A 26,760-nucleotide genomic window follows, 5' to 3' on the forward strand; every position below is an offset into this window, starting at 1 on the left:
CAGTAGGTGTGTGTGGATTAATAGCTTTCAGATGGGCTTGTGAGCATAGAAGAGCATCTTAACTGCGTCCTAAACTAAAAAGTAAAAGAATATGCCACATTAAATGAGGTTTGGCATACAGAGCGTGTGTTCTAAATTCTGGCTTCTGCCTCTGTTCCCTCATGTGTTGAAATCTGAACAATTACACTGACCTGAGCCGGTTAGCATGCCACCCTCTCTTGGTTCCAAATCCCCTCCGTTCTCTGCTGTAGTGACGTCAGGACCGCACTCTGCAAACCCCGCCTGGGCTTTGCCAGCTCTACCAGCAGGGGGCGCTGCGGGTCACGGGAACGCTGGGGTGGTGAGAAGGGGCCTGCTCCTTCCTCTTTGCTTCCCGCTCCGCCAGCACCACCCAGCAATGACCTTTCCGCATGAGGGCGGTTGTTGGAATCAGGTTCCTGCGATATTCCGCCTGGTCTCCGAGACCGAGCCTGGTGTGTCCCGTCAGAGTGCCAGGGGCCCCCTCCTCGGGGTCTGGGTCCCCACTCTGCCGGCCCTTTCTCTGAGCTTCTGTGGCAGCAGCACCTGCCTCTAGATTCTTCGTAAACTCACCTCTGCCCCTGATTGCTCCTACCCCGCGGTGCTAGCTGTTTCTTGCAGTTTTCCCCCTTGGTGTCATTGTTACTCTAACCTCTTCGGTTCCTTATATACTATCATCTATCTATCTATCTATCTATCATCTATCATTTTTATTTTTAAATATTTGTTTTTGAGAGAAAAAGAGAGAGCGCATGCACATGCACATGAGCGGAGGAGGGGCAGAGAGAGCCTGGACAGAGGATCTGAAGCAGGCTCTTTGCTGTAAGCAGACAGCCCCATGCGGGGCTTGAACTCACCAACCTTGAGATCATGACCTCAGTTGAAATCAAATGGTCAACGGACTGGGCCACCCAGATGACCTGGTTTATTTTTTATTTTAGGGAGAGAACAGGAGCAGGGGAGAGGGCCATGGGGGGAGGGGGGCAAGAGAGAGGAGAGAGAGAATCTTAAGAATCTCTTAAGAAATTCTCTTCAGAGGGGCGCCTGGGTGGTTCAGTCTGTTAATTGTCCAACTTTGGCTCAGGTCATGATCTCACAGTTCGTGGGTTTGAGCGTACACTGGGCTCTGTGCCGACAGCTCCGAGCCTGGAGCCTGCTGTGGATTCTGTGTGTGTGTCTCTCTCTGCCCTACCCCACTCGCCCTCTGTCTGTCTTTCAAAAATGAATAAACAGGGGCGCCTCGGTGGCTTAGTCGGTTAAGCGTCCGATTTTCGCTTAGGTCATGATCTCGAGGTTCGTGGGTTCGAGCCCCGCGTCGGGCTCTGTGCTGACTGCCAGCTCAGAGCCTGGAGCCTGTTTCAGTCAGTGACCCCTCTCTCTCTGACCCTCCCCTGCTCACGCTGTCTCTCTCTCTCTCCTAGAAATAAATATTAAAAAACAAAAAACAACAAACAAAAATGAATAAACATTTTAAATTTTTTTTAAAAAACAACAAAGAAATTCTCTAAAGAGAATAGATCCCATGACCCTGGGATCATGACCTGAACCAAAATCAAGAGTGGGACGCTCATGGAGAGCCACCCAGGCGCCCCATGGGGGCCATTCTACATCATGGGGCACTCACTGCACTGAGGACAGAAAAGAAGAAGCTCAAGTAAACACTATGCTTAGTACCCCTTTACTTCCCCGCTCGAGATCTATGATGTACTCCCAGCACCAGGACACAGAGTTATCAAAACAGAACACCTTCAGCAGCTTGGCATCGTCTGTCGGAGAAAGTGAACAGAGAGGTCGCCTTTGTCTTATCCCTGTTGCTGTTTCTTTTCCATGGCAATTAAAAAAAAAATCAACGTGCAGTTCAGTCTAGGACAGGCAGGCGTTCACACACACACTCATCACACACACACCCCATGTACATTGGATTCCCCAGACACACATACAAAAATAGCATTTTTCCACAAAATAAAGTTTTAGCAAACCAGGTAAGTGATAACATATTTTTAAGGATACAGTTCAGATAGGAAACATTTCTATTAAAAAAAAGCTCGCAATTTATTATTTTGAACACCCTGATTCAACGATATTAATTTTTAAAGTAGCACAGAAGTCTCTAGTTTTCATTCTGTGCCTCTCCAGGACATTTGGAATTTTGAAGTCGTGTTACAGCGTCCAAGTCAGAGTTTTTATTCATCTAGTTTGATTTTCTACAACAAAGAAAGTAACAGAAGAAGCTGTATATTCACCCTCAGAGTTTTTATTAAATCAAGATAGTAATACTTAAGCATACATAGCTCTATAATATACCATCTCTAATTATATGAAATGGTGATAAAGAATCTAGGTATTACTGCAGCATAGATTAAAGGAAAATGTATATATAGTTATATATACATTTGTATGTACGTATACATATATACATCCATGTATATAAAGAGCCTTTTCCAAATGACTAAGTTCATTTCTAAGTTTTAACTTCAGAAGCATTAATGCTACACACAAGTTTCAAAGAAGCTTTATTTGAAAATTTAATATTTAAATTTCTATAGCTTTGTTAATTTTCAATAACAATTTTTTTAATGTTTATTTATTTTTGAGAGACGGTGAGATATGGAGCATGAGCAGGGAAGCCACAGAGAGAGGAGACACAGAATCCGAAGCAGGCTCCAGGCTCTGAGCCGTCAGCACAGAGCCCAATGCGGGGTTCAAACTCACAAACCATGAGATCATGACCTGAGCCGAAGTTGGAAGTTTAACCAACTGAACCACCCAGACACCCCTTGAATAACAATTTTTCAGAGAGAGTGAGAGAGAGAGAGAGAGAGAGAGAGAGAGAGAATCCAAGCAGGCTCCATGCTTATCATGGAGCCCGACACAGGGCTTCATTCCAAGACCCTGGGATCATGCCCTGAGCCAAAACCAAGAGCCAGACACTCCACCAACTGAGTCACGCTGGTGCCCAATAATTTTTTTTTTTTTTACTTTAAGTTTTTATTCCCTCTAGGACTAAAGTTTCCTCTAGGAAAATATTGGCTGAAGCAAGACATTAGGTTTCTTGGGACAACTTCCGTGTTCACTTTGTGCTGACTGAAATGTTTAACAATTAAGCTTTAGGCCCGTGAGTGGCCATTACCAAGTCTGAAAAAAAAAATGGTTCGAAAGAAAAATAGATGACAGTTTTAGTAAAAAATAATTTTTATTTATTTTTAAATTTAATTTATTGAATCACACATTTATAGAAAGATTGGAATTGCAATACAAAAATATTTTTTTCCTGAATCATTAAGAGGAATTTGTCACTGGACACCCCACTCACCCCGTGATGTGTGCTTCCTAAAACCAGGGACATTTTCGCCCTAAATACAACACACCTGGCAGAGTCAGAAAATTAACATTGGTACATTTCTAGTATCTAATCCTCAGACTCCATTCAAACATTTCCAGTTGTCTCAGTAATGTTCTTTATAGCGAAACCATCCAGTTCAGAATCACATTCCACTTTGCTGTCATGTATCTTTAATTTCCTTCAGTCTAAGATGGCCCTCTGTCCTCTGTCTTTCCTTTACTTCTGTGACCTGGAGGCTTTTGAAGGCTGTTTTGTGGCAGGTACCTTAATTTGAGTTTGTCCAATGTTTCCTCATGGTTAGATTCATGTCATGCGGATTTGTCAAGGATGTGACAAAAGTGTCACCTCGCCTTATTAAACAGAGTAAATTTTTATTAATCCCACTGGGACAATGTTCACATTGACGGATGGCGCAAGGGGATGTCTGCCAGGCGGTAATTATAAATTGCTCACTTTCCCTTTGTAATTTATTCATGTTTTATGGTAAGTTGCTTTGAAATTACGTATATATCCTTTTCCTCATCAACATTTCAATCATTCATTATTTAGACAGAGAAGTATAGATTCATGAGTTCTTATTTTGTTACTTGCTGTCTTTATTAGGATGCTCAAATTTTCCCAGATTGGACTAAGAGAGGCGGATGCTTCAAGCTGGCTCAAGTACCCTTTCATATGTCCCCATCATTCTTCAAACACTTCCTTGTCTGTCGGTACAAAAAGACATTCCATCTCAAATTGTCCCTTTCCTGTGAAAGCCCTGGGACCAGCCATTTCTCCACGGAGCCCTGGTTTGCACAGTGGACCATGGTGTTTAGAAGCCAAAATCTGGGCACTAGCTGTGCTCATTGGTGGTAGGATGTGAGTGCTCCCAGGCCTTCTCCGTTGAGAAGGTAGGGCTAATGTCGGCATGTGTATCTATATCCATATCCGTATACATATCTGCACGTATACGCCTGTTCATATATAGAAGGAGCAAGACGTGTCTACACACATTTACATGTCTATGCAGGCCTCTGTCCGTATACTGAAAACTGTGAGGACTGCTCACATCCGTACCTCCAACCCAGCGAAAAAAGGCCCCTTCTAGTTCTTCCTTTTTGAATATTTGCTTCTCCAGCTGTAGAAACCTAGGTCCTATTATCATCTATGTATCTTAGTATCTGATCCACTCGGCCGTGGTAACGAGGCTCCCATGACTGCCCCCCACCCCCACCCCATGTGTTGCCTCCCTCACCATCCCCAGGCTCCCATGCCTCATGCTGGGTCACTGCCCCGGCTCTGCAAGTCCCTTTCACCGCACTAGGGCTTGGACTCCCCATTCTCACCCTGTTTGGGCTCCGAATGCCATGCTAGGCGGGCCCCCGCTAGATGCCCCCCTCACCCTCTCAGGCCCCGACTCTCCACGTCGTTAGCGCCTCCTTGCACTGTGCGTTCGTCCTACTCACCTTCTTGGGCTCTGCGATCCTGTGCCAAGCTGTGCCCCCCACTGTGTAGACTCCCCGTCGCCCACCCAAACTCCTCCACCCACTCCAGATCATGGGACTTGCCCTCAGGTAGAGGCCTGCCTTGTTTTGCCTCACCTCAAACATCAACCTGTTGGTGAAGGAGGAGAACACACAAAGCGCACATAACTCCTAGATATGTGTGTTGTAAGGAATGTCTTTGCTGAAAGTTGTTGGATTCCAGAGAAGAGTAGGCTGGAAGCAACATCTGCGTGGTCTCGAATGCTGATTCCTGTTCCTCCGTGTGAGGGAGGCAGTTCTGTGTACTGTGAGCCCCACTTAAGGTCTCGCTTTGGCAATGTTAATCCTGCTAGAGTTTGGATGGAAAAAAGATGGCATTTGTTGGAGCAAACAGAAAAAGCAACAGAGAAGGCTTCTCTTCTAAAGCTCATCTCAGGGCGCCTGGGTGGCTCCATCCGTTGAGGGTCTGACTTCGGCTCAGGTCATGATCTTGCAGCTCATGAGTTCGAGTCCCATGTGCTGACAGCTCGGAGCCTGGAGCCTGCTGCAGATTCTGTGTCTCCCTCTCTCTCTGCCCCTCCCCCACTCATGCTCTCTCAAAAATAAATACACATTAAAAAAATAAAGTTAAATTCATTTCTCTCCTTCATTCATTCCTCAGAATAAGCCACTGCACAGCTTGAACCCAGAGCTCTACAGTCAGCGATGGGCAGTCGCTGAGTGGATCTGAGCAGGAAAGCAGCAGAAGACTGTAAGGAAATCTTTTCATTTCTGATTGCTGAATGGAAAAAAATCAACTTTTTTTAAAAAGGGTGAACAGTACAAAGCAAACTGGATAAACTGGATGGGTTGGAGAAACTGTTTTATAGCTGGGGTGCTAAACAGGTAAGCTGGTTTATTGGTGAATGGAGTATTTATGCCCTTTACACAAATCTGCATCAGTATTGCTCCCTGACTTCTTGCTATCACAGTGGTCAATCAATAATTACTTCACTTTATACCAGGGATAAGTACGATATAATAAAATGCAATGTCCATCTGGGAAACTGGCTTCATCCAGGTAAGATAAAATGTATACTACTCAAATTGTTTTTCATATTTAGAGAAAGGACTATTAACCAAATATGTGGGCTTTTGATAAGCCTTAAAATATTTTTTAAATGTTTATTTATTTTTGAGAGAGACAGAGAGACAGAGTACCAGCAAGGGGAGAGGCAGAGAGAGAGGGAGACACTGAATCCGAAGCAGGCTCCAGGCTCTGAGCTGTCAGCACAGAGCCCAACACAGGGCTCAAACTCAACAGACGGTGAGATCATGATCTGAGCTGAAGTTGGACACTTAACTGACTGAGCCTCCCAGGCGCCCTGTAAGCTCTTTCAGTGCTTTTTAATTCCCACAGAAGCTAAGATGTAACTGGATTTTGATTTTCAACAGATGGCTGGAGACTGGCTCCGGGCATTCCTCTGGTGGGATCAGGCAATGCTCGGCGGTGTCATCTGCACCCGGTGACCAGTGTCAGAGCCTCCCAGGGCACTTGTACTTGAGAGCACAGCAGGGTAGCAAGACCAAGGTCAGGAACGGGCAGACAGCCAGGCAGAAGGAAGGCAGGGGTTGCTAAAAAGGGAGAAGGAAACACAAGAGGGCTAAGGAGGGAGAGGAAGAGGAGGAAGAGAAACGCAGGAGGGGAGACATGGGTGACATGGTTATTGGAAGTGGAGACTATCATCAGAGGAAATATAGGAAATAGAGAACGGATGGTCCAGAAAACACCGGGAGATATCTCACACATAATGACTTGGACACATGGTGACATTCTGTTGCTTACATTTAAAATTTCTTTTCCTTTTAGTTTTTTCACATTTATTTTTGAGAGAGACAGAGCATGAATGGAAGAGGGGCAGAGAGAGAGGGAGACACAGAATCTAAAGCAGGCTCCAGGCTCTGACCTGTCATCATAGAGCCCGCCGCAGGGCTCGAACCCACGAACTGTGAGATCATGACCTTAGCCGAAGTTGGACATTTAACCGCTTAACCGACTGAGCCCCCAGGTGCCTCCATTTTAAATTTGCAAATTTAGAGAAGAAAACTCTCTGTCTGACCTATGACCCATGATCAAGTCTGAGGGGGTGGTGCTTTGGTTGGTTTTCATAACCACATCCACTCACTCAGGGAGACTCCTTGTGTGAAATAAATACAAAAGCAAACTTTGGTTCTGCGTTTTCATTTGCAACGAGCAAGAGAGAAAAACCTTAGGTCGCGTCGCCTTGAGGTCATACAACATTTTTAAAGGCATTTAACTGACATTTTCCTTCATCTTTACATCACTCTGAGGTAGATCAGAGATCTGTAGTTTTACCCCCATTCTACACAAACAAAATCAACGTGGAAACACAGAATCAAATCATACACACACAAACTCTAGAGGCGGGTGCTTTGCCTTAGCTGTCCCGAGTTAATCCTGCGTAATGAAACTAAGCTAATTCCATACATACACTGTCATTGATGAATGCTTCTAAAGTTCTCCCAACTACCAGGAGATTGGATTTGGCCAGATGAAACCACATTTCAAACTCAGTCCCCTGAAGACAAAGCCGTAAAGCTTATTCTCTGGTTAGCCTTTTAGTTCTATTTCTCTGTATTTGGCCACTTCCCTCATTGCTGAAGATCTGCCCCTAATTGCTACTGTCTGTTGACATCTTTATTTTTGCACATAAACTTTGGCCGGACGAGTGTCTGGCCCACAGGTGAGTACACAGCCTCCAGCTTCAGGGCAAAGCCTTCCTCTCATTCCGGCTTCCAGAACAGCCATCCGAAGGGCACTTCATGGATCCTTCGATCCTGGCTCTTTTTGTAACAGATAAAGGCTCAGTAGCCTGTAAACTGTAAACACAAGACTACGGGGCACTGCAGGGAGAGGGCAATGGGCAGAAGACACGTCGCTTGCCTTTAAGGCACTTAGCACGGCTCATAAAATGACCTCTTCCTTCTTAAAACGAGCTTTCCTTGGCTTTGCTAAGTGCTAGGGACAATTAGTTCTTCGGTTTCTGTTCCTTTATATAAAGCTGCTGTGTTATTTGCTCATTATGCTTTTCAACCAGACAAACCCCGGAGTGCTGCAAATCTCTCTTTCCCTTAGAAAAGAATGTCCGCGTTTGGCCAACGGATTTGACATCCCACTGCCTCTCACAACAGAACAAGCAAGACTTTCTAAGGTGAACTTGTTTTCACAAGGCAGTTAAAGTAAATTCTGTGGTTTTACAGCCCAACACGAAGTGAATGAAAAATCTCCCCCCGAGACGCAGCAGCCCTGGCCAAACCCTCAGCCGTCCCTGAGCCTGACGGCCGACGTGACACCATGGGAGGAGCGGGAAGGACTCCGAGGAGTAAATGTGAAGGACACATGAACAACAGCACATGAGGTTTTCCAGACTCACAAAGTATTGGAGGACAAAACCGCACAGACTACATGATGGCGGGCATGAGGGGCGCCGGAAGTGGCCACTCCGTTACGTGTTTTTCCGGAGCCATGCGGTCATCCTGGCGTTGCGCTTCCTGTTTTCTAGATTTTTGTTCTTTATGGTCTGTAATTTGGCATGAACCGTGAGCCTTTGGTGCTCTTCCAACATGTTCCCGAAAAACTGCTGCAGCTTGAAGGACAAAGGGAAGGTCGGTCAGTGCAAACTCAGGTCTCCTTTAGCCAGAATGCGGCCAAGCACATGTTCAGGGCAACACGGTTTTGCAAATGGCCGTCGTGGGCTGGGGCGGGTGGGAAGGTGCGCTCCTAGGTCACCTGTTCTGGGGAGCCTGGCACCGAGAAAATGTGGAGGCTACACACCTACCCTGAAGAATCAGAGGCAGGTTCTGTCTATGGAATGGGGACTTCATCTATTTTGTTCACTGCTCTCTCCCCCAAGGGCACACAGTAGGTGCCTGATAATGCTTTACTGAATACATGCCGGGTATTATACACGATTTGTGGGCAGAGATACAGTGAGATTGTCTCTTATCTCAAAAGAAACTTTGCAGCTCCTAAAGCTCAGACCTGGCACCTAACACCTGTGTCTTTACAAGTGGTTATACTTTATTTAAGAATATTGGGATGGGCAGGGGTGGGTGGTGCCTGGGTGGCTCAGTCCGTTAAGCCCCCGACTTCAGCTCAGGTCATAATCTCATGGTTCATGAGTTCGAGCTCTACGTGGGGCTCTGCGCTGACAGAGCAGAGCCTGGAGCCTGCTTCGGGTTCTGTGTCTCCCTCTCTCTCTGCCTCTCCCCTGCTCATGCTCTGTCTCTCTCTCTCGCTCTCTCTCTCAAAAATAAATTAATATTAAAAATTTTTTAAGTTATTTTTAAAACGGATATTGAAATAGGGCGCCTGGGTGGTTCAGTCAGTTGAGCATCCAACTTTGGCTCAGGTCAATGTCTCCAGTTAATGAGTTCCAGCCCCACACCAGGCTCATTGCTGCCAGCGTGAAGCCTGCTTTGGATCCTCTGTTCCCCTATCTCTGTCCTTCCCCTGCATGTACTCTCCCTCAAAAATAAACTTTTAAAAAAAAGAATATTGAGACAGTAGTTTTGTCCACTGGCCAGATTCCTTTAGGGGGTCAGCTGGAGCATTTATTTATGGAAACATCTACCTCAATATTGTGCATCAGCCAGACCCCAATAAACTAATAAGTTATATTCCAAAAGTCTATTTCTGTGTCACTGGATTAGAGTTTAGAACAGATGAGATGAGTGTGTACCTATCCCAGCTCACAAACTGTCACTCAAACCCTAATGTTCTTGAAATTGAGTAGAAATAGGGGCACTGAGACTAATTACAATGTCAAAGAAAAGTAAGTTTGGAGGAAAATGCAGGTTAAGGAGCCAGGAACAGACCTCCCACCCTCTCCCACACCTACCTGCTGTGGGACTGGGGAGCCTGGGTGACTCAGCCAGGCGAGCATCAGAGTTTGGCTCAGGTCAGGTCATGGTCTCATGGTTCATGAGTTCAAGCCCCGCATCGGGCTCTGCGCTGACAGCTCAGAGCCTGGAGCCTACTTTGGATTCTGTCTCCCTCTCTCTCTGCCCCTCCCCTGCTCATGCTCTCTCTCTCTCACAAAAATAAACAAACATTAAAAATAAAGGAAGATACTAGCACAAACTCGTCCTCACTGCAGAGTGTTCCCTCCAGCATTTCTGGGTGTGCCCTTCACTGTCTTGTGCAGAGAATCCCTGTAAATCACGTCTTTGCAGGTCAGACTCAGGCAGGCCAACACCCAAACAGAGAGCATTCCTTTAGGAATTAGTGGTTCTTCCTCTCTCTTAATAACAAGTACACAGCTCACTGCTTCTCTCTCTTTTTCTGGCTCATGATCAAACTTCGGGCCTTTATGACTTATGTGTGTATTGGTCTATTTGCTGTGACAGGGAAGTTGATTTTTCTTTCTTCTTTTTTAACCAGCTCAATCCATGGAGGGGACAAGCAAGCTCCTATTCTATCTCCCTGCTCCCCAAATTCATATACTATGTTGTCCTCGGATAGAGGATATATCAGCTATAAAACCTATAAGAACAGATATGAGGCTTGATCTTAGCCAAAAGGCTGAGAAGCGATTGAGTTTCCTTTCTTATTTACACAGGCCCCTTCTGTTCTTAGGAATATCGTTTCAGGCCATGATGTTTAATTTGTACTCATCCATTTAAAAACAAAATTAATGACGTCTATTGAAATGACATTGATGGACAATAAATTGTATTCACTTAGTGTACAAAGTGTACAGTTGTGATGACTGTATACACCTGTGAAACACATAGCCATGTTCAAGTATAGTCCACTTCCACTACCCACAAATCCCTTCAGACACTTTGCAATCCAGCTCTCCCTCTGTCCCAGGCAGCCATCCATCTGCCTTTTAACATCAGACATTATATTTGCATTTCTTCGAGTGTGTGTATGTGTGTGTGTGTGTGTTTTAAACTCCCAATATCATCTTGAGATCTATCCATGCTGTTACACAAACCTATTCTTTTTCTTTTTTATTGCAGGGTATATTCCCTGGTGTGGATATATTACATTTTTCTTATCAATTCACCTATTGATGGATGTTTGGATGATTTCCAGTTTCTGGCCAGTGTGAATCAAACTGCTATGAATATTCATGTACAAGTCTTCGTGTGGATGTAGGCTTTAATGTCTCTTGAGTAAAAACACCTAAAAATGGAATTGTTAGGTCACTCTGTGTCTAAGTGACATTTTAAAATACTGCCTTGGGGTGCCTGGGTGGCTCGGTTGGGCGTCCAACTTCAGCTCAGGTCATGATCTCCTGGTCCATTGGTTCGAGCCCCACATTGGGCTCTGTGCTGACAGCTCGGAGCCTGCTTTGGATTCTGTGTCTCCCTCTGTCTCTCTGCCCTTCCCCTGCTTGTGCTCTGTCTCACTCTCAAAAATAAATTAAAATAAGAAAAAAGTGTTTTAATAAAATAAAATACTGCCTATTTTCCAAAATTGTTGTACCATGTTATATTCTCACCAGCAGAAAAAGAGAGTTCTGGTTGCTTCACCTCTCTGTCAGTGTTTGGTATTGCAAATCTTTCTAATTTTATCTACACTATTGGGTGTGTGGAGGTTGTATTTATATATTACCCTTGTTTTACACTGTGTGTGTGTGTGTGTGTGTGTGTGTGTGTGTGATGTTTTTTTTAATAGACATATGCTTTGGCCCCTTGGTTTACTTTCTGGTTATAGGATCTCCTTTTCTTTCCAGAGCTATTCTCTCCTATCCCAGGGCCTGTGGTTTGAGTGGGGTTGGCTCCAAAGGTGGGCACTTGACCCAGGTGAGGCCAGTGGAGTATTTCATTCCCCACCCCCACCAGACACAATAATTGGTGCATGTGACCCACATAGGACCAACCAGGGTCATGCCACAAGGCTGAAACTTGACATTGGGTGAGCAAGGACCTCTTCTCCTGCAAGCGATAGTGCTGAGGCTGACATAAGCCTGAGCTGTGCCTGCCTTGGTGTGGAGAAACTTTGCCTAAGAAGAAAATCAGCCAGAGAAAGCAGAGCCTAGGCAAGCTCCATGGTTAGTTTCTAGAATACAGATATGACTAAAATGTGGTCTCCGTCCTCAGGTAGCTCATTATAGCTTTGGGGAGTAGACATATTTATACCCCAATTACAGTATAATGTAGTTAGCACCAGCATACAGAGATTCATAGAATGATTGAGGAGCATGGATAAGGAGAAGGTATAAATCAGTTGATTGAAAAATTCCTGGAACAGGTGTTTCGAGCAGGGTCTTAAAGGGTAACTAGGGATTATCCAGCCGAGGCCAGGCATGGTGAAGTCACCCAGATCAGAAGGTACAGTGTTTCCAAAATCTGGAAAATGTGAAACAACATGCAAATGTAAAAAAACCTGTAGGTGGTACAGTCTAACTAGAGAAAAATATTTGGGAGTGTCTGTCTCTTTTATTCCCTGATGCTCAGTGGTGAGGTGGGCAGAAATGAAGCCGGAGAGGCAGATGGGGCCAGGTTATAAAGGACACTAATGAAAAGATGATAAAATCTCTTCTAAAAGCTGTAATGAGCTACTGAAGCTTTGACAGCCAGGCAAGATCTCGCAGGAATAGGAGGGCTGGGATGCAGGGAAGACCAGCCTGGTTCCCAGGGTCCTGGCCAGAGTCCCCTGCAGTAAGTTAGGTGAGGAAGAATGGAGTCCAGTCCTCTGTGAACAAGAATGATCTGTCTCTATTTCAGGAGCAAGAGAGAATTAAAATCATTTCCTGCACACAGTGAAAATAACACCAGTAGAGGCAGGGACTATAATAATTCAAATAAGCCTGTTGTTTTTCATTTATTTTTAATTTTATTTTTTTCTGAAAGAGAGAGGCAGTATGTGAACGGGGGAGGAGCAGAGAGAGAGACAGAATCCAAAGCAGGCTCCAGGCTCTGAGCTGTCAACACAGAACCCGACGCGGGGCTTGAATTCATAAACCGCAAGCATGACCTGAGCAGAAGTAGGATGCTTAACCCACTGAGCCACTCAGGCGCCCCAAGCCTGTTGTTTTTAATTTTAGTGATTCCAAATTACATTTAAAAATGGCTTCTGAATTATTGTTACAATTCACAATAACTAAAGTACTCACCTCTGTGATCTGTAAATCAGTATTTATGGTTCTCCCTATTATGCACATTAGAGTAACCAGTGATTGTGTCCCATACCTACAAAGCAACAAGATGCTAATCAGAAGTGGAAAATGTTTTGCAAGATAAAGTGATACTTTATACAGCAGGTATAGCCCTGTATAGCCCCTACCGGTTCCTATCTCCCAAATCTAAGCAAAACCATATATGAATGAGTTTAGTATCATCATTTAATAGGGAAGCTATTATATAGAGAATTTCAGCAGCACTAAGGAAACGTCTACAGTTCAAATCGATTTGTGTACACATAGTTCTAAAACCTTTATTCAAATATAAAAAGCTCTTAAAAACAACAACAACAACTGCTTTTATCTTTTTAAATGAAGCGGTTAAAATAGTGGTCACATACCTCAAATTGAGACAATTTATAAGGGGGTAAGTAAATATGCAAAATTATGCCCCTTAACAGCTTGTTATTGATATAGGGAATCACTTTCGGAAACTCTGGCTAAACGACCCTAAAAGCCTATTTAAAATTTTGAATTTGTATCTTGTTTTTGGAGAAAGGATCCGTGTCTTTGGAGATTCTCAAGATGTTGGTGATCTCCGAAGGGCTAAGTATTTCTGTTCCCTCTAAGAGGCACGGTGACTCTAACGTCCCTTCTGGTTTAGTCTCCCTGAACATCCAACAGTGATCACTCGCAACAAAACCCCAGGAAACATTGTTAGGGAAATATAGCAGATACATACCTTCCCAAAGCCTTGCTGAAGTTAAAAAGGTAAATAAGGACTTTTGGATGCATTAAAGAAGAAAGAAAATTAAAATAGGGTTAATGTTTTGGATGGAACAAAAAAGGGTTGAATCACCGTTTTATTGATAGTTGATGGTTAATACACACGATTGACTTACTTCAAAACTGTATACTTGAAACTAAAAATTGCAAGACCTCATGTAATATCTGTTTCTATAGGAAAAGAGGACACACTTCTTAGTTCTCCTTTTTTTAAAAAAAAATTTAATGTTTATTTATTTTTGAGAAAGAGACAGAGCATGAGTGGGGAGAGGCAGAAAGAGAGAGGGAGACAGAGAATTCGAAGCAGGCTCTAGGCTCTGAGCTGTCAGCACAGAATCCAAAGCGGGGCTCAAACTCACAAATCATGAGATCATGAGCTGAGTCAAAGTCAGACACTCAACAGACTGAGCCACCCAGGCGCCCCTTAGTTCTCCATTTTGATTGGCCAGGTATTAAAAGCCTATGAAATGACTCAAGAAATTTGGCAACATTTGAAAAAAAAAAACAAAACCAAAACCTGAGTTCCAAACTTTAAAACAAAAATGTGGAAAGCTACCTAGGGCCCTAAATGTGTGGTTTTCTACCAGACAGAGGAGGAAAACTACCTTGAGAGGCAGGGCTAGGTTTGAAATTATCTTGAGTAATTTATAACTTGTAAAAGATCGGTACTAGCATATAATTAAAAGCATTGTTCTGGAGATGAAATAAGATGCTGTATATAGAAGCACCTATCAGAGTACCTGGCGCACTTCATCCTTTACTATTCTAGCAAATTGCAAGAGGAGGTATTTCCGAGACAGAGATGATCTGTCCTTCTTGTTGAGAGAGCAATCTCTGAAATATTACTGAGCAAAAATATATACATTACAAATAGTTTATCCTGCCAGTGGTCAGATACATGGAGAGACCAGAGACAACGTGTGTCAGTTTGCTTAGTGCTTTAAAAAATCAGTAACGTTCAGGGATGCCTGGGTGGCTTGGTCTGTTGAGCTTAGTGTCCAACCCTTGATTTCGGCTCAGGTCATGATCTCACAGTTTGTGAGTTCGAGCCCTCTGTTGGGCTCTGCACTGACAGTGCTGAGTCTGTTTGGGATTTTCTCTCTCTCTCTCTCTTCCTTTCTCTCTGCCCCTCCCCTCCCACACTCTCTCAAAAATAAACTTAAAACATTGGTAACATTCTGTGCTAGGGTGTGCACAGGGATTTGGGCCCCTCTTGTCTGGATCACCTTCTGTCTCTCTCCTTTCTCTCATGACGGGGGAATAATTCCCTCCCTTCCCCTATCATGTCTGATCTCCCGTGGCAAGCATGGGCATGAGACAAGCACGGGAACACCAAGGCACCTGGCCTGACCCGCTGACAAGCAGTGGGAATCGGCCGTTCAGGGCTTGGGTGCCATACTCCGTATCACCTGACTTCTCTCCTTTTGCTTGTGCTCCATTTCTCCCTTCAGAAGCTCCATGCTCCCCATGATGAAACACAACAGAGACGGAGCAGGGACATGTGCAAGCTTTCGCTCTCAGGACTTTAGCCAATGTTAACAGTATTTGAAGAAGAAATCAAGTGTTTGGTGAAGAGGGCAGTAAGATTTCCTTCTGGATTAGTTGATTTGGAAACTGATCATACCTTGAACTCCGTATTCACATAAAGCTAGGGTTTCCCAGGAGGCTGCAAAGTCTACATTGTTGTAAAAAAGCCAGAAGCACTTGACAAGGACGCCAGGGCACAGAGAGGCTTTCTACCACCTACAGTAACAACTTCTGCAAATCCTACTGCCTCATCTCTACATCCACCCCTTCTTCCATAAGACCTATCCACAGCTGCATAACCATAGCGTGTTTTTCTGCAGCCTGCAAAATGCCTTTATGGTCACTGGAGGCTCCTTCATTCCCATCAGGCCTCAAAAGATCCTCCTCGGCCCAATAATCAACTCAAATACCCCACAGCAACCAGACCAGTACCCTAAACATGGGAGTGAGGGGCAGGCCCAAACCAAAGCTGTTTTCCTCAGTACAAATATTCCAAAGCATAGTTTCAGATGAGGCTTCCTGGGAAGAATTCCATCCCCAGGTTGAGGGGGAGATGTTCCCGAACCGCTGTTGCTGGTGCCCTTAACACAGCCCCATCTACTCTGTTCCTGAGCCCTGAGCTCCAGCCACTTACTGTGCCGGGTCCCAAGTCAGTCCTGCCCGGAGGCATTTCCCGGTGTCCTGTGCTCTGTGCAGAAGGTAATTTTCCCCAACTGCTTGTTCAAATCCCACACATACACCATTCTTCTCTTTGGGTTCACCCAAACCTTCTCCAGCTCTCCTCTCCACCATCTGTCGGATATCATGTCCTCATTACCTCATGTCCCTGACAAGAGCTTAAACTGACTGTGCCTTGGCATGGGGGAACTAGGAACTTTTTTTTATTATGAGAAGGAACCTTGGAATTGATCCAATAGAATACCTTTCATTTTATGTAAGAGGAAACCAAGGCTGAGATGTTAAAAGGTAAACAACACACAGTTGTTGATTCAGTTACCATTCCAGAGAAGAAGGTCAGAGAATTCAGCTTCTTATCTGTTTCTCCCCCAGAACAACCAATTGCCTGGCAAAATGACACTCTCTTTACATTACATATATGGTTACGGCTATAAGATGCAGGAAGAAGGGTGTGGAAAACTCTAGATTTCCCTCTATGGGGCTTCTTGGGGTCTTTATGATGCTAGCGTAGACTGTGAATTTGCAAAAAGTGGAAGTTAAAGCAGACACTTCCCAACCTGACCGGGAGACTGTCTTTCTTGTTCACAGAAGGCTGACCAACGTCTTCTATGAACTATACTTGGTGGAACATACTGGAATATGCTAATTTCATACCTAACTTGCTGGTCATCAGTCACATTTCAGCAAATTCAGAATAAGTCTTTTTCATGTAATTAAGGTAAAATTTACCCTTTCATGCTGTCTTTATCATTGTATGAAGACAGGTAACATGTTAGTCTTCCTGTCAAATGTAACTTAATTTTTTAAAATGTTTATTTATTTTTAAGAGAGAGAGAGACAGAATGCAAGTGGGGGGGATGAGGGGGAGGAGGGAGAGACACAGAATCCGAAGCAGGCTCCAGGCTCTATCAGCACAGAGCCTGATGCAGGGCTTGAACCCACAGACCATGAGATCATGACCTGAGCCAAAGTCAGATGCTTACCCGACTGAGCCACCAAGGTGCCCCTCAAATATAACTCTTGAAGTAAATGATGATTATAATTCCTCTGAGGTACAAAGAATTAAGCAAGCATTCTTGTGCCATTTTTAGTATATATAATGGTTAAATTATTAACTTGAATTTCACTTCCTTTCTAACAATCCATAAATATTAGCACCATTTATTGAAACCAAATTATTGGCAAAATCCAGCAAGATTGGTGAATATTACAATTAATGTGAAATAAATGAATAAAAAATTTTAAAAAATGTATTTAGGCGTGCCTGGGTGGCTCAGTCGGTTAAGTGTCCAACTTCGGCTCAGGTCATGATCTCATGGTTTGTGGGTTTGAGCCCCATGTTGGGCTCTGTGCTGACAGCCAGCTCAGAGCCTGGAGGTTGTTTCAGATCCTGTATCTCCCTCTCTCTCTGACCCTCCCCTGCTCATGCTGTCTCTCTCTCTCTCTTTGTCTCTATCTCAGAAATAAATAAAACATTAAAAAATAAAAAAGAAACAAATGTATTTGTTTTTTGTTTTTTTTATTTTAAATAGTTTATTGTCAAGTTGGTTTCCATATAACACCCAGTGCTCATCCCCACAAGTGCCCTCCTCCAAAACAAATGTATTTGATATAGAAAGCAAACTTATTTGAGTCTGAAAGGCTTGTTGTAGCATAATGTATGAGAGGAGTAAGCTGAATTTGCTATAAATAGCTATCTGTTTTATGGGCATGACATTTTATTGATAAGAGACAAAAATATTCAAGCCATGGATTAAAAGTTCATACATTGAGGGGCACCTGGGTGGCTCAGTTGGTTAAATGTCCAACTCTTGATCTCAGTTCTGGTCTTGATCTCACAGTTTGTGAGTTTGAGTGCCGCGTCAGGCTCTGCACTGACAGTGCGGATGGAGCCTGCTTGGGATTCTCTCTCTCCTCTCTCTTTGCCCTTACCCCACTCATACTCTCTCAAAATAAATAATTTTTTTAAAAGTTCATACATTTATAATTCTAGGAGTTCCCTGAGGTTAACAAGACCCAATTAAAGTTAAAAAGAAAGGGGAGCAATTCTCTCCATTTAATACTGTTATGCATTTAAATAAATTGCTACACAGTGGACTTTTCAGAGAGTCTGACCAACATGTTCTCATTCTCTAAACACAGATAAAGGGTTCTTCTGAGGAATAAAAGTTAAAACACACATCAAGTCACTTAAATTGAGAGGAATCTTCCCTATGCGTTGGTCAAAGGCATTTTGGGAGCTTCCTTGGCACATGGGCCATGTGTGAAGGAGACGAGAGGAAAAAATGAATTAAGGGGCTCATTACCCCCAGGAGCAATGCTGTCCAGCTGAACCCTCTGCAGCGATGACAATGTCTACATCCGAGCTGTCCAAAATGTGGTGGCTGCTTGGACGCATTGTGCTCTTAGAACAGGGCTAGTACAACTGCGGACCTGAATTTCAAATCTTATTTCATTTTAATCAATTCAAATTTCAGTTCAAATGCCCATATGTTAGCTAGTGGCAATCATATTGGGCAATGCAGCCTTAGCTAATGGTTGAATCAGGCGTCTACTGGTCCCAGGTTAAACTGTTTCAGAGCCACCTGGGGAGCTAGTGAAAGGTGCAGATATCCTGCCCTTTTTTTTTTGGCAGATTCTGCTTTTATGTATATGTTTATTTTTATATTTTTCTAATGTTTATTTTTGAGACGGGGTGAAGTGCAGAGAGAGACGGGGGGACAAAGGATCCTAAGTGGTGTCCAGGTTCTGTGCCAACATCAGACAGTGTGATGTAGGGCTTGGACTCATGAACCATGAGATCATGACCTGAGCCAAAGTCAGATGCTTACCCAACTGAGCCACCCAGGCGCCTGGCAGATTTTCATTTTAAAGGTGGGTGGGTGGGTGGGCTTGAGAGTCTTGGGGTTTCTTCACCACTGTAGGTGATTTCCAACCTTGTGGCTGGGGTCATCTGCTTGAGTGGTAGGCACCATGTCACTATGAGCCACAACGATAATAAATTCAATTCTCAACACTTATATAAGGACGTACCAGGTGCCAGGCACTGTTAGATACTAAGACTGGTTCATAACTGTGAACCTCTGTCTTTCTTGGGACCCAACAGTGCATGGGAAGGGTTGGAGGAATCAACAGCCGGTGGTCACTACAAGTTGGGCAAATCAAAACATATTTATTTTTTTAAATGTTTTTTAAATGTTTATTTATTTTTAAGAGAGGGGGAGACAGAGCATAAGTGGGGGGGTGCAGAGAGAGAGGGAGACACAGAATCTGAAACAGGCTCCAGGCTCTGAGCCACCAGCACAGAGCCCGATGTGGGGCTCAAACTCATGAACTGCGAGATCATGGCCTGAGGTGAAGTCAGACACTCAACCAACTAAGCTACCCAGGCGCCCTGGAACATATCTCTTAAAGGAGCTGCTCTCTCAACATTTTCATTCCCAAAGTGCTACTAGATTGCGTGGTAGGAAGCATAGGAAGGAAAGAGTCAAGGACTGTAGCTGAAGTGAGTGCCCCTGGGCAACATGACCACAGCAGCAAGTGGAAAGGTGACCTCCCAGGCCAGGCAAAGCCAGGTGGAGACAGGGCTGTTGTTACAAACTCCAGAGAGAGAACAGAAATGAAAAAACACCCCTGGGAGTGTGGGATCACTGAAATCTCAGGGAACACGGGGAACAATGTCAATTATTCTGACTTATATCCTAACTCCCAAATTCCCAGTAGGTCCTAGGAAGGAGGGTATTATCTTTAATGACTGAAGCAAGAATGGAAGACATCATTTACCCCCAAGGTTTTAGGAATCTGAGGAAACTTAAGGAACTCCAAAGACCCTCCAAAGCAATGAACTTAGAATGATAGAAAATATAAAACTGGATGTAAGGTCAATTTTCTTAATATGTGAATATGCTAAATGTGTTCAACTGATGAGCCATAAAAATAAGACTATAAAAATAGGTCTCTACCTACCTCTTGTAAATTTCTTTTTTTTTAATGTTTATTTATTTTTGAGAGGGGGAGGGGCAGAGAGAGAAGGAGACAGAGGATCTGAAGCAGGCTCCACACTGACAGCAGAGAGCCTGATGCAGGGCCTGAACCCACCAACCATGAGATCATGATCTGAGCCAAAGTCAAATGCTTGACCAAATGAGCCACCCAGGTTCATTGCATGTTGTAAATTTCTGATTGAAAAGCACAATATTTTGGTGTTGTAAAGGAACTCAATGAATGTACACAAAAAAAAAAAACATCCCATGCTTTTGTTCCGTACGGGAGCCATATTCTCATTCTTTAAACATTTATATTCTAAACATACTTTCTGTTCCACAAGGATAAACTTATTTGCAAAAGGCATCTTCCACCTTTACAGGTGTTTGAACCTCAACTGTTGGCTACTTTGTATCTGCCAATTCTAGAGTCTGTGAGCACTTGTAGGACATATTATTCTAGGCTTTCAGGAAGGTATGATTAAGTCATTTTCTAGAAAGACCAGTCCTCAAGGGCATGCTGTCTGATTTTTTAAAATTGTTAGCGTTTATTTATTTTTGAAAGAGAGAGAGAGAGACAGAGTGTGAGCAGGGGAGAAGCAGAGAGAGAAGGAGACACAGAATCCGAAATAGGCTCCAGGCTCCGAGCTGACAGCACAGAGCCCGACGCGAGGCTGTCTGATTTTTGCCTGTCAGCATATATTTTCCCCAACAGGGAGCTATAAAGCACGCAGATTTAATCTTAAAAGATGAGAAATGTGAAACATTTAAGAATATGGAACCCAGATATGTAAAGAGAATATTATGACAAATAAGACGTGAGCAACATGCAGGCTGGGGAAGTGATGAGCATTGCTGTTTCTTGAAATATAGTGGTCTGCTTCATGAAATAAGTGAATGGGTGCTGTGCACTCACACCAAAAAACATGACTTGCTCTACTCTCTGTCTCTTACGACAAACTTCTTAGTGGGCACAATGGGGAAACTAAGGTAGGTACGTGAAAATCCATTTTCACACAGAAAGTCAAAACTGGGGATAAGCGACCTTCTCTTCCACAAATGAGACTGAGTGCAAGGAAAATCATCACTCTTCTGGTCCAGGCAAAGTATTCTGGGGATCTAGACGGGCTAAAGCTGAGCTTCTGGCCCCAAACCAGTGACCTGTATGAAAGAGGTCGCCTATTTCCTCCTTACCTTACACTCACAGCTTGCCAATTGTTGATTAAAAAGTCCTTCGCGATGTAGCGGCCTACTTCGGATTCCGCCACAACTTCCATTATATTTGTTTCATTAAAAGTGAATGGACCCGCCATGATGGCGTACTCCAGATATCTGCAAAAATGCATGTGTAGAAAAGAAATATGCAAACATTATCCAACATAAAGAGCAAATTTCAACAAATGGACTTAAGATTCCTTAGGGGTCTGAGTCAGTAGCGCACAAATAGGTATTATTTTAACTCCTATACAAGCACATGTTCTGTTTTTCTCTCCTTGGTTTATGAATTGCACCTCTCTGCCAGGACCTTTTTATTTTTTTAATATTTTTCATGTTTATTTATTTTTGAGACAGAGAGAGAGCCAGGGAGGGACAGAGAGAAGATGACAGGGGATCGAAAGCAGGCTCCGTGCTGACAACAGAGAGCCCGATGTGGGCCTCAAACTCATGAACCATGAGATCATGACCTGAGCCAAAGTCAGATGCTTAACTGACTGACCCACCCAGGCACCCTCTCTTCTGGGAACTTTAAAGATAAGTTAGCCAGGTTACCTGTGAAGTATCCATGGGTCTTTACTGCAGCTCATTGCATAAGCGAGTTGAATCCTTTCTTCCTCCTTTGTTTTATTAGCATACATATTTAACAAAAAGTCCCATTCTTCATCACTTCCAAAAGCAATGCCATAACATAAAACTACACTTTTAATTGGATAAGGTATTCTGTAAGGCAGAAGGTGGAATGATATGATAGTAGTTAATTTATACATTTATTTAGGTTGTTAAATATATATACGTGTGTGTGTGTGTGTGTGTGTGTGTGTGTGTGTGTGTTAATTTAAATTCAAGGTAGTTAACATGTAGTATAGTATTGGTTTCGGGAGTAGAAATCAGTGATTCATCCCTTCCATACAACACCCAGTGCTCATCCCAACAAGTGGCCTCCTTAATGCACATCACCCATCTACCCCACCCCCCACCCACCTCCCCACCAGCAACCTTCAGTTTTTTCTCTGTAGTTAAAGTCTCTTAGGAGTTCCTGGGTGGCTCAGTGGGTTGAGTGTCTGACTTCAGCTTAGGTCACGCTCTCATGGTTCGTAACTTTGAACCCCACATTGGGCTCACTGCTGTGATCACGGAGCCCGATTCAGATCCTCTGTCTTCTCTCTCTCTCTGCCCCTCCCCCATTTACTTGCTCTCTTAAAAATAAACAAACATTTAAAAAAGAATGTCTTATTTTCTTATTTCTGTTTTTCTTATTTTATTTGTCCTTCTCTTCTTCTATGTTCATCTGTTTTGTTCCTTAATCAACAATAGCCAGTTTATCCAAAGGATACAAAAATGCTGATGTGAAGGGGCACATGCACCCTAATGTTTATAGCAGTGTTATCAACAATAGCCAGATTACGGAGAGAACCCAGTGTCCATCGACTGATGAATTGATAAAGAAGTTGTGGTATATACATACATACGTACAATGGAATATTCCTGAGCAATCAGAAAGAATAAAATCTAGCCCTTTGCAACAATGTTGATGGAGCTAAAGTGTATTATGGTAAGCAAAATAAGTCAAATATTATATGATTTCACTCATATGTGTAATCTAAGTTGTTATTTATTTAGAAGGATGTATCTAGAAAAAAACAAGGAGATCTCAGATACAAAGGTCAAAAGTAGGGATCTAGAAACCATCATTAGCATTTATATCATGGGAAGAAATCATCAGATCAGTTAAGAAACTAAGGAGGTTTAAGAAAGAAGGAAATATGTATGCTGATAATTCAGCTTAGGCTCATATCTTTTTTTTTTAAGTAATCGCCACACCCAATGTGGGGCTTGAACTCACAACCTTGAAGTGAAGAGTCAGATGCTCTACCAACTGAACCAGCCAAGCGCCCCTGGTTTCATGTCTTATGGTCACATTCCCCAAGTGTCCACCGACAGGGATGCATTAGAGGGAATGCAGTAAAACCAGAAAGACAGAGTCTTGGTCTCAGCTCTCAGTGGAAATGCCAATTCATAGAGAATGAGCTGCGTGGACATCCTTACATATACATCACAATAATAAACCATCAAAGAACCACCGAAATAAGACTCCAAATTACTCATTCTCTGGATGGTTCGTCCAGTTTTTGAAGAGTTCTCTTGACAGCTGAAGACAGTCTTCAAGGCCCAACCAACATGCAGTTTCAAAAAGTTTTTCCAGAGCCACTCTTAAAGGAAAGCACAAAGAAAAATATTTTATTTTGCTTCGTTTACTACATTCGGTTTTTTTCCTGCCTCCAAGTACCTGGGTTTCATAAAAGGATGGGTATTTTAAATTATCCTTCCAATAACATCAAGTTTGTTAAAAAAAAAAAATAGCTTTTGTGGATGGCAAACTTATTTAAGGCTCAGATAAATATTTGCTGAGAGGCTCTCAGGCACCAAATAAACTCCTAAGATTGGTATTTTTTGAAAGTTGGAAATAAATTACTGCCATCCCTCATCTCCCGCAAACATACTTGTGAATACACACTCCACAGCTGTTATCAATTCATTTTTCCTCGCTTTTACAATAATTTGCTTTATGGACAGAAAAAGAAGGCGGCTTTGGAATATGTGATCTAATACCTTAAAAATAAAGTTTTTTCTCCATACACGGGATAGAGAAGGAATGGTTTCTTTCTCCCTTTGGACAATATGCTTTCCCTAGCTTGAATTTCTGTTTCTTCCTCTACTCTCTTGGTTATTATGCTCATGTCCAGAAAAAGGCCAGAGATTTTTGTTGTTTTGATAGCTGAGCAGGGCTACACATTACGGTTTATAAGTTCAAAAGAATACAATGAAGGGTAATCATAAATCCAGATAAGCGATGCCTTTGAGGTACATCTTGCTATACTCTCTGACTTGGAGTCAGAGGTAAAGGAACCCTAAGTGGCCACAAGTTTCCAGAAAATGCAAGGGCCACATTTGGTTGCTCCATCCTCTGGTTTCAACCGAGCCTGGCCTGACTTTCTGATAAGGAGAAGAATGTCCAAGGGAGGAGGACCTCAGAGAGAGGGTTCTAAGCATTCATTTACACACTCACATCCTCTCCCTACCCATCCCAAGTTGGCTGCCAAAAGATGGAATTCTCTAGAAGTACAACTCCCCACAGTTAGTCTGAAGAGAACTGGCCCTGGGATGCTCCAAAACGCAGGTCACTTTTGTCCAGTTTAGGAGAGCCAAGGATATGGCTGTTTAACATCTGTGCTGCCTGTGTGAACACACTTTTGCCTTCCTGTTCATTCGCGCAGCTGGCCTGCCCACTTGCTATCCCAGCTAGTCCTCGCCATCTTTCCCTTACGTGTCTGGTCAACCCCATGTCCTTCCAGTCACGCGCCCTAGCACTGAAATGTCTCCCCTCTTAGAAGGATACTCTTGAGAGAGAATCATCACATTTTGTGTATTCTGCATTTCTTGCTTGGTCTCATTGATTTCAGTTTGACGTGGACCAGAGCTGTAACCATAATTCCTGAGCCATGGTAGATAACAAATTCCCTCCCTAAATCTAGAAGCGCCCTTAACTCCACTACAACCCTCGGGTCACAGGGAGGCCAGGGGTACCACAGTCCTGTTTTGTCTTTCACCCTCCTTCTCAGACCATCACGATAACACGCTTACTCTCCTCACCAAACCAATGATAGGAAAATCATGTGCAACTTACTCACGCTCACAAGCAAATGGCTCAAATATTTCAGGCAACTTCTCTCATCGTATTTGTATAATGAGTGGGAGACTTTCTGTCACCAATAACATGCAGGAAGGACTTTTTTCTCTAGTGGCCTCCCCATGCCCTTCAATTCACTGGTATGGGCTGGCTTTGCTCAGCACAACCCTTTGTCAATAGAAGGACACACTTACTCATGATCTCACCTCATAGCCTAAGATTTGAGAGTCCAAAGCTATAAATTTCTGTTTCTACATGCATGTGCTCTGCAGCTAAATTAAGATCCCTAACTATGGGAAATAATTATAGGGTACAGGTACAGGTAGCTCACCAATCCCCAAGCTACTGTTCTCAAAAAGCATACACGATCTCTCAGTGAAAGGTGTCCAGATCTTATTAATATGAATCTGGGAGCCTATCTATTCATACGAATCGTGTTATTGAATTGTGACTGCTCCCCAAATACTTACAGGGCTAAATAGTCATCTTGTAGTGCTGTCACATTTTCACGAATTACAGTTGAATACATATTCCATACTGAGATAAGTCTCTTTAATAGATATTTCTACAAACAATAAGGAAAAACCCACTGTTAATTTTGGCTCGCAACACTGAATTCACATCATATTTCTCTGTCTGAAAAGACATTAGTAGAGAAGTGACTGCTACGTTTTCAGACATAGCTTTATTTGTTACAAATGTAAAACTGGTTTATTTTGTAACCTCTCTACATCAGTTTCCTCACTGGTAAAACGGAACTGACAAGAATACCAATATTACAGTTTGGGGACGACAAAACAATGTTCTGTGTGTGAATGCATTGCCTAGCATGTAGGAACTCAATAGTATTAGCTATTATTACCACTTAATATCACCTGAAACGTAGAGAAAGGAACGTAAAAATATAAAGCCATTAAACTTTCTACCTTAACATCTCCATGCTTAGGATCTACACCTTCAAGAAAATAAAGAGAAGTGATTTATGCTTTGGACCATTTTAAGTTCTGAGTCTAAAGCAGAGTTTCTTCAACTGAGCTATCAGCAGGTAAATAATAGGATTGTAAAAGTTATCTACTTAGGGGCACCTGGGTGGCTCAGTAGGTTAAGCATCCGACTTCGGCTCAGGTCATAATCTCGCAGTTCATGAGTTTGAGCCCCACATCGGGCTCTGTGCTGACAGCTCAGAGCCTAGAGCCTGCTTCGGATTCTGTCTCCCTCCCTCTCTGCCCCTCCCTGGCTCATGCTCTGTCTCACTCTCTCTCAAAAAATAAACATTTTTTAAAGCTATCCATTTATAGTATATCCCTAAAAGCAAAGTAGATGTAGATGTTATTCACTGAAATTTTTAAAAATCAAATACTAGTTTTTAATTCTTTACCCAGAACTGGGCATCCAATGTCATCAACAAGCCACCTTGATCACATGAAGAGTTAAGTGACTTTTTTCCTCGGTCACCATCCCCACACTCAAGGATGCTTCCACCAGCACTCTGGACAGCACAGGAAGGAAAGTCTGGGCCCCTGAGGTATTTGTGATCTCGCCCTCAGCCTCCCCCAGAAGCTCACTTGGCATTATTACATGGCACACTTTCTCGTTTGTGTCTGGTCTCTACCTCCCCCAAGGGTTGCTCCTCAACTGTTGCTTTGGTTTCCCCTGGCCCGTCTTTCTTCTGGTCACTGTTTAAGATCTAAACATAGAACTTCCCTCCTTTTATACTGTTTCAGTTATGATGATGTGTCATTGCCTCATTAATTCAAATTTCCCTCTCTCACTTGCCAACATCAAAATCAGCTTCAAAACCGGCACTTTTTTCTGAAACATACTTCTCTGGTGAAGTGCTAGTTCTGTAAATTGGAGTATTTCAATTATGAGTATGGGTTTGTTTGTTTTTTTAATTTCTTCTGTTCAGAGGCGCCTGGGT

At 43.2% G+C, this 26,760-nt stretch overlaps 1 protein-coding gene and 1 non-coding gene across 2 annotated transcripts in view; both read right to left on the bottom strand.

Annotated features, from left to right (window-relative positions):
* Positions 1–7,029: 7,029 nt before the first annotated feature.
* The window catches only part of LVRN (laeverin), a 73,227-nt gene continuing 53,496 nt past the window's right edge, over positions 7,030–26,760 (bottom strand). The window contains exons 15-20 of the mRNA XM_039252603.1: positions 25,310–25,404; positions 23,254–23,361; positions 21,704–21,871; positions 21,128–21,265; positions 12,954–13,029; positions 7,030–8,471 (exon numbers count right to left, since the gene is read on the bottom strand). Coding sequence (XP_039108534.1) covers positions 8,331–8,471; positions 12,954–13,029; positions 21,128–21,265; positions 21,704–21,871; positions 23,254–23,361; positions 25,310–25,404 — 726 coding nt within the window. The 3' untranslated portion in view covers positions 7,030–8,330. The remainder of the gene's footprint in view (positions 8,472–12,953; positions 13,030–21,127; positions 21,266–21,703; positions 21,872–23,253; positions 23,362–25,309; positions 25,405–26,760) is intronic.
* LOC120245525 lies at positions 10,233–10,420 on the bottom strand. The gene has a single exon (XR_005531812.1). It is a non-coding gene; the product is annotated as a U2 spliceosomal RNA (small nuclear RNA).

Source organism: Hyaena hyaena, unplaced genomic scaffold (genome assembly GCF_003009895.1).
Source record: "Hyaena hyaena isolate Hyena2069 unplaced genomic scaffold, ASM300989v1 scaffold_431, whole genome shotgun sequence".
In the NCBI taxonomy this organism is placed as follows: Eukaryota; Metazoa; Chordata; class Mammalia; order Carnivora; family Hyaenidae; genus Hyaena; species Hyaena hyaena.